The 7,847-nt window shown below is 53.0% G+C and overlaps 1 protein-coding gene across 1 annotated transcript; it reads left to right on the forward strand.

Annotated features, from left to right (window-relative positions):
• The first annotated feature begins 1,672 nt into the window (after positions 1–1,672).
• On the forward strand, positions 1,673–2,989 carry LOC137380433 (G-protein coupled receptor 22-like). The gene has a single exon (XM_068052361.1). It carries the CDS (start codon positions 1,673–1,675, stop codon positions 2,987–2,989), a length of 1,317 nt encoding a protein of 438 aa, XP_067908462.1.
• Positions 2,990–7,847: the final 4,858 nt, after the last annotated feature.

Consider the following 7,847-nt stretch of genomic DNA (forward strand, 5'->3'; position numbering starts at 1 on the left):
AGTTGATTAAATTAGAGTGTGAGTTTGAAACCCAGTTCTTTAACCCATATCGCATTTCCTTCCGAGAGACAGTGACTTGGCAACAGAGGAACAGGAGGAGGCCATTCAGCCCCTCTACCCTGTTACATAGGAACTGGAGAAGGCCATTCAGCCCTTCTACCCTGTTACATAGGAACAGAAGGACGCCATTCAGCCCCTCCACCCTGTTACACAGGAACAGGAGAAGGCCATTCAGCCCCTCTACCCTGTTACATAGGAACAGAAGGACGCCATTCAGCCCCTCTACCCTGTTACACAGGAACAGGAGAAGGCCATTCAGCCCCTCTACCCTGTTACATAGGAACAGAAGGACGCCATTCAGCCCCTCTACCCTGTTACACAGGAACAGGAGAAGGCCATTCAGCCCCTCTACCCTGTTACACAGGAACAGGAGAAGGCCATTCAGCCCCTCTACCCTGTTACATAGGAACAGAAGGAGGCCATTCAGCCCCTCTACCCTGTTACACAGGAACAGGAGAAGGCCATTCAGCTCCTCTACCCTGTTACATAGGAACAGAAGGAGGCCATTCAGCCCCTCTACTACATAGGAACAGAAGGAGGCCATTCAGCCCCTCTACCCTGTTACACAGGAACAGGAGACGGCCATTCAGCCCCTCTACCCTGTTACATAGGAACAGAAGGAGGCCATTCAGCCCCTCTACCCTGTTACATAGGAACAGAAGCTGGCCATTCAGCCCCTCACGCCTCTTCTGCCATTCAATTAGATCATGGCTGATCTGTATCTTAACTCTATTTGCCCGCCTTGGTTCTAAGTCCTTTAATCCCCTTCCCCAATAAAAATTTAGCAATCTCAGTTTTGAAATTTCCAATTGACCCCCGGCCTCAACAGCTTTCTGGGGGAAGAGAGTTCCAAATTTCCACTCCCCTTTGTGTGAAGAAGTGCTTCCTGACATCATCCCTGAACGGTCTGGCTCTGATAATAAGGTTCTTCCCCCTTGTTTTGGACTCCCCTCACCAGAGGAAATAGTTTCTCTCTATCGACCCGATCAACTCCTTTAATCATCTTAAACACCTCACCCTTTAATCTCCTAAACTCAGTGGAATACAAGCCCAGGCTCTGCAATCTGCCCTCATAATGTAACCCTTTCAGCCCTGATATCGTTCTGATGAACCTGCACTGCTCCCCTCCAATTTGCTAGTGGAGGGGAAACACTCACTTGGCATCTTCCCAACACTCACTGACTGGGCTCACACGTGGAGAGCAGCCACTTGAGTGTGTGGCACTGCACTGCCACTCGTGTAATTTGCCCCATTGAGAGTCAGCGGGGGTGAAACTGAATTTGGACAGGGAGGGGCACAAAAAACGGGAAAAGCATTTTCTGCCTGTTATATCACAAACCAGAAATTCCGTTCCATCTAATTCAATGGGACAGGAGGAGTGTGTAACAGGAAAAGCATTTGATATCACTAGATTTGTATCTCAGCCTCCTCCACCCCATGTCCAATTTCAACCCTTATTGTCTACGGGAGCAGTGGGTGAGGGAATTACAAAAATGGATTGATGTAAAGATGGAGTTGAACCCTAGTGAGTTGAAGTTTTACCTTTCCTTCCTGTCTGTTTCAGGTGAAACGACAACCATTGCCATTTCTGGGACTATGCTGATATCCCAGGATGGACGCAACCATGGAATTGGATAATTATGAAACTGTGCTGGAGACTACGGATGGTTCTGCTCTGAATGAGGGCTGGTATGTCTCGTACCCAGTGAGCTTCCAAGTCTCCCTGACCAGCTTTCTAATGCTGGAGATTGTCCTGGGATTCAGCAGTAACCTCACTGTGCTTATCTTGTACTGCATGCAGTCCAACCTAGTGGATTCAGTGAGCAATATCGTCACCATGAACCTCCATGTTCTGGACATCATCATCTGCCTCGTGTGTGTCCCATTCACTATCGTCATCGTCCTCATTCCACTGGAGAGAAATGTCGCTCTCATCTGCTGCTTCCATGAAGCATGTGTCACGTTTACCAGCATCGCCACAGCTGTCAATGTCCTGGTGATCAGCCTCGACAGGTATGACATCTCCGTGAAACCGGCCAACAGGGTCCTAACACCCAGCCGGACAATCCTATTGCTGACCTCGGTCTGGGTGGTGTCGCTGATGGTATTTTTTGTCCCCTTCATCGAGGTGGAGTTCTTTGGTGACCCACTGCACAGTACTGCCTGGCAGAACCGAACACTGCTCTGTGTTAGTGTCAATGAGTATCACAAGGAGCTGGGAATGTATTATCACCTCTTCATTCAGATCCCTTGCTTCTTTGTGGCAGTGGCTGTTATGCTAGTAACCTACTCCAGGATACTCCAAGCCCTGAACATCCGCATCGGATCGCACTTCACACGCAGTCAAAAACGTAAAAACAAAAACAAAAACAAGAAGAGGAAGAAGACAAAGAAGAAATCAGCAACCTCCCTCAGCAGCCAGTACGAGAGCAAGAGACTGACCTCTGCACCGGTCAGTCAGAATCCTCTGCCACTGGGAGTTCAGGCCTCGGTTTCAGTGATCATTGCACTCCGTCGAGCTGTGAAACGCCACCGTGACCGACGGGAACGACAGAAACGAGTCTTCAAGATGTCCCTGATAATCATCTCGACCTTCCTGATCTGCTGGGCACCTATTTCCATTGTTAACCTTCTCATTTTATGCCTGGGACCGAGTGACTGGCTGGTGAAGCTCAGAATCTGCTTCCTGGTCATGGCCTATGGTACCACCATCTTTCACCCACTCCTCTACGCCTTCACCAGGCAGAAACTCCGGAAAGTTCTCAAGAACAAAATGAAGAAGCGGGTAGTGTCCGTCCTGCAGGTGGACCCAGCCCCGAGTGGGACAATCATTCACAACTCCTGGGTCAATCCCAGAAAGACTCGCAAATTAAGGTTGGAGTGCAGCGATGCCACTGACCGCTGTCTGACTGAGGCAGTCAGAGAGTGACTCAACATCATCCCTTTCTAAGAGACTTAGACTGTTCAACAAAAAATGCCAACCATCTGTAAAGAGTAGAGGTGCAATAATTGTTTAACACTTTGTTCCATTGTCCTGATATAAATAAAACCCAATTGACTCACAGCTCATGAACCAAACCTTAGATGGGGACAGAACGGTTTAATGTCCTTTGTACAAGTGGATAACATAGCCTGTGAATGTAACTAACGTCTGAAGATTAACGTGGTAAAAACATTCCTAAGAGTCAAGAACTGGGACGCAAATTGGTCAAGGGCACAAGCCTCAACACTCTGAACCCAACTCAAACAGCACCAAGTCTACACAAATCACTGAATACAAAGGAAAAGAATAATCCGTACAAACTCTACCAATAGGTTGGGTTAGCTCTGTATGTCTGTCACACTTCCACTAGACAATCCACCTCTCAGAACCCAAGGGTTTCCATTCTTGACCAAGGGTATTGCTACTAATTTGTTTACATTTTTTTGCCCATTTCACTTCAATTCCCCAATTGCATCCTCCTGTGACCAGGAGGCTACACTGCCGAGTTCTTCATGTGCTCCTCCAGGATTTTCCCAGGAGAGTTCGCCCATGTGTGGAACATCCATGGCCCTCTGTTTGATCTCTCTCTATGGTCCTGCCATTCAGATGGAGCATGTCACTGTAGGAGATTCAGCCAGTCTCCCAATGAGGACCAGGCAAAGAAACCTCCAGTGAAGACAGAGCAGAGTGAAACCTAAACAGCACCGACTCCCTCTCCTCATGAGGTGGAAATCCAGAGAGAGAACAGGACCCCCTCACTATACACATACAATCTACATGTCACACATCACACTATCAGTGTCATGCTGTTAATGCTGCCCTCCATTGTGTCCAAAGTCTTGAAACAAGAGAAAGAAAGCTGTTCTGTATTGAGTTTTTCTCTGACCCAGAGCCGAAAATTTACAAACACGCACCAATCTACAAACGTCCTCTTTGAAATATCAATTTAAATGACCACACCCCCACAGTCAGTGCCTGACCAATGGCGTGAAATGGTCAACGAGAAGGCTAGCCCAACATTTTCCCATTGCTGCAGCCAAGCACAGGTGAGCAATGCCACCAGAGGTCAGCTAAACCCCATTATATTCACTTATTGTGTATTCTTCATAACAACCAAATGATTGCGATTAAAAGATCAGCTTTAACCATTTCCAAGCCAGTGTGCAGCTGGTGGAAAGAGGGTGAGGAAAGAACAAAATGTAGAGCTGGATGACTGGAACGATTAAATGATGAAAGGAGGGTGGGTAACGGGACAAGTGAAGAAACACAAGATGGGTCCAGGGAGGTTTAAAAAGCAGAATAACTGAGGGAGAGGGAAACGGGGGAAATTGGGAAAAGAGGAGATGGTTCAGAATGTGGCAGAAAAAGGGAGGGGGGAGACCCCAGTGGGGGCACCTTACTGGCCATGTACTGATAGGGGATCCCCAAACCTCCAGCACCAGCTACCCCAACCCCCCCAACCTTACCCCCCCAAACCTGCCCCCTAAACCTACCCCCAAACCTACCCCCCCAAACCTACCCCCCCAAACCTACCCCCCCAAACCTACCCCCCCAAACCTACCCCCCAAACCGACCCCCAAACCAACCCCTCCAAACCTACCCCCAAACCAACCCCCAAACCAACCCTCCAAACCTACCCCCTAAACCTAACCCAAAACCTAACCCAAAACCTACCCCCCAAACCTACCCCCCAAACCAACCCCCCCAAACCGACACCCAAACCAACCCCCCCAAACCTACCCCCAAACCTACCCCCAAACCTACCCCCAAACCAACCCCCCCAAACCTACCCCCCAAACCTACCCCCCAAACCTACCCCCCAAATCTACCCCCCAAACCTACCCCCCCAAACCTACCCCCCCAAACCTACCCCCAAACCAACCCCTCCAAACCTACCCCCAAACCAACCCCCAAACCAACCCTCCAGAGCTACCCCCTAAACCTAACCCAAAACCTACCCCCCAACCAACCCCTCCAAACCTACCCCCAAACCAACCCCCAAACCAACCCTCCAAACCTACCCCCTAAACCTAACCCAAAACCGACCCCCCAAAACCTACCCCCTAAACCTACCCCCAAACCTACCCCCAAACCAACCCCCCCAAACCTACACCCAAACCTACACCCAAACCAACCCCCCCAAACCTACCCCCAAACCTACCCCCAAACCTACCCCCAAACCTACCCCCAAACCTACCCCCAAACCTACCCCCAAACCAACCCCCCCAAACCTACCCCCCAAACCTACCCCCCAAACCTACCCCCCAAACCTACCCCCCAAACCTACCCCCCCAAACCTACCCCCCAAACCTACCCCCCAAACCTACCCCCCAAACCTACCCCCCAAACCTACCCCCCAAACCTACCCCCCAAACCTACCCCCAAACCAACCCCTCCAAACCTACCCCCAAACCAACCCTCCAAAGCTACCCCCTAAACCTAACCCAAAACCTACCCCCCAAACCTACCCCCCAACCAACCCCTCCAAACCTACCCCCAAACCAACCCCCAAACCAACCCTCCAAACCTACCCCCTAAACCTAACCCAAATCCTACCCCCCAAATCCTACCCCCCAAAACCTACTCCCCAAAACGTACTCCCCAAAACCTACCCCCTAAACCTACCCCCTAAACCTACCCCCTAAACCTACCCCCAAACCTGCCCCCCAAACCTGCCCCCCAAACCTGCCCCCCAAACCTGCCCCCCAAACCTGCCCCCCAAACCTGCCCCCCAAACCTGCCCCCCAAACCTACCCCCCCAAACCTACCCCCCCAAACCTACCCCCCCAAACCTACCCCCCCAAACCTACCCCCCCAAACCTGCCCCCAAACCTCCCCCCAAACCTGCCCCCCAAACCTACCCCCCAAACCTACCCCCCAAACCTACCCCCCAAACCTACCCCCAAACCTACCCCCAAACCAACCCCTCCAAACCAACCCCCCAAACCAACCCCCCAAACCAACCCCCCAAACCAACCCTCCAAACCTACCCCCTAAACCTAACCCAAAACCTACCCCCCAAACCTACCCCCCAAACCTACCCCCAAACCAACCCCCCCCAAACCTACACCCAAACCAACCCCCCCAAACCAACCCCCCCAAACCTACCCCCCAAACCTACCCCCCAAACCAACCCCTCCAAACCTACCCCCAAACCAACCCCTCCAAACCTACCCCCTAAACCTAACCCAAATCCTACCCCCCAAAACCTACTCCCCAAAACCTACCCCCTAAACCTACCCCCCAAACCTGCCCCCCAAACCTGCCCCCCAAACCTACCCCCCCAAACCTGCCCCCCAAACCTACCCCCCAAACCTACCCCCCAAACCTACCCCCCAAACCTACCCCCCAAACCTACCCCCCAAACCTACCCCCAAACCAACCCCTCCAAACCTACCCCCAAACCAACCCTCCAAACCTACCCCCTAAACCTAACCCAAAACCTACCCCCCAAACCTACCCCCCAAACCTACCCCCAAACCAACCCCCCCCAAACCTACACCCAAACCAACCCCCCCCAAACCTACCCCTCAAACCTACCCCCCAAACCAACCCCTCCAAACCTACCCCCAAACCAACCCCCAAACCAACCCTCCAAACCTACCCCCTAAACCTAACCCAAAACCTACCCCCCAAACCTACCCCCCAAATCTACCCCCAAACCAACCCCCCAAACCTACCCCTCCAAACCTACCCCCAAACCTACCCCTCCAAACCTACCCCCAAACCTACCCCCAAACCTACCCCCAAACCTACCCCCCAAACCTACCCCCCAAACCTACCCCCCAAACCTACCCCCCAAACCTACCCCCCAAACCTACCCCCCCAAACCTACCCCCCCAAACCTACCCCCCCAAACCTACCCCCCCAAACCTACCCCCCCAAACCTACCCCCCCAAACCTACCCCCCCAAACCTACCCCTCCAAACCTACCCCCAAACCTAGCCCCCAAACCTAGCCCCCAAACCTAGCCTCCAAACCTACCCCTCCAAACCTACCTACCCCCAAACCTACCCCTCCAAACCTACCCCCCAAACCTACCCCCCAAACCTATCCCTCCAAACCTACCCCCCAAACCTACCCCCCAAACCTACCCCCCAAACCTACCCCCCAAACCTACCCCTCCAAACCTACCCCTCCAAACCTACCCCTCCAAACCTACCCCTCCAAACCTACCCCTCCAAACCTACCCCCCCAAACCTACCCCCCCAAACCTACCCCCCCAAACCTACCCCCCCAAACCTACCCCTCCAAACCTACCCCCAAACCTACCCCCAAACCTACCCCCAAACCTACCCCCCAAACCTACCCCCCAAACCTACCCCCCAAACCTACCCCCCAAACCTACCCCCCAAACCTACCCCCCAAACCTACCCCTCCAAACCTACCCCCCGAAAACCTACCCCCGAAAACCTACCCCCCAAACCTAACCCAAAAAATACCCCCCAAACCTACCCCCCTCAAACCTACCCCACACCCACCCACTCACCCCCACACCCACTTCCCACACCCACTCCCCCCCAAACCCACCCACTACCCCCCACACCCACTTCTCCACACCCACTCCCCCACACACCCACCCACTCCCCCCCACACACCCGCTCCCCCCATACCCACTCCCCCAACATCCAACCCTCCAAACCCACCCTGCCCCCGCACAGCACGCACCCACCCCACCTCCACCTCTCGTACCAGCCAGTGTAGGTCAGCAGGCACAGGGGTGAGGGTATGAGTTTGGACATGGGGTAGCAGAGTTTTGGATGAGCTGAGATTTATGAGGTGAGGGGCCAGGCCGGAGTGTGTT

This window comes from Heterodontus francisci, chromosome 19 (genome assembly GCF_036365525.1).
Source record: "Heterodontus francisci isolate sHetFra1 chromosome 19, sHetFra1.hap1, whole genome shotgun sequence".
In the NCBI taxonomy this organism is placed as follows: domain Eukaryota; kingdom Metazoa; phylum Chordata; class Chondrichthyes; order Heterodontiformes; family Heterodontidae; genus Heterodontus; species Heterodontus francisci.

Bases quoted from the DNA above. Each gene is read 5' to 3' on its own strand.
- LOC137380433 (XM_068052361.1), top strand. From the start codon at position 1,673: ATGGACGCAACCATGGAATTGGATAATTATGAAACTGTGCTGGAGACT.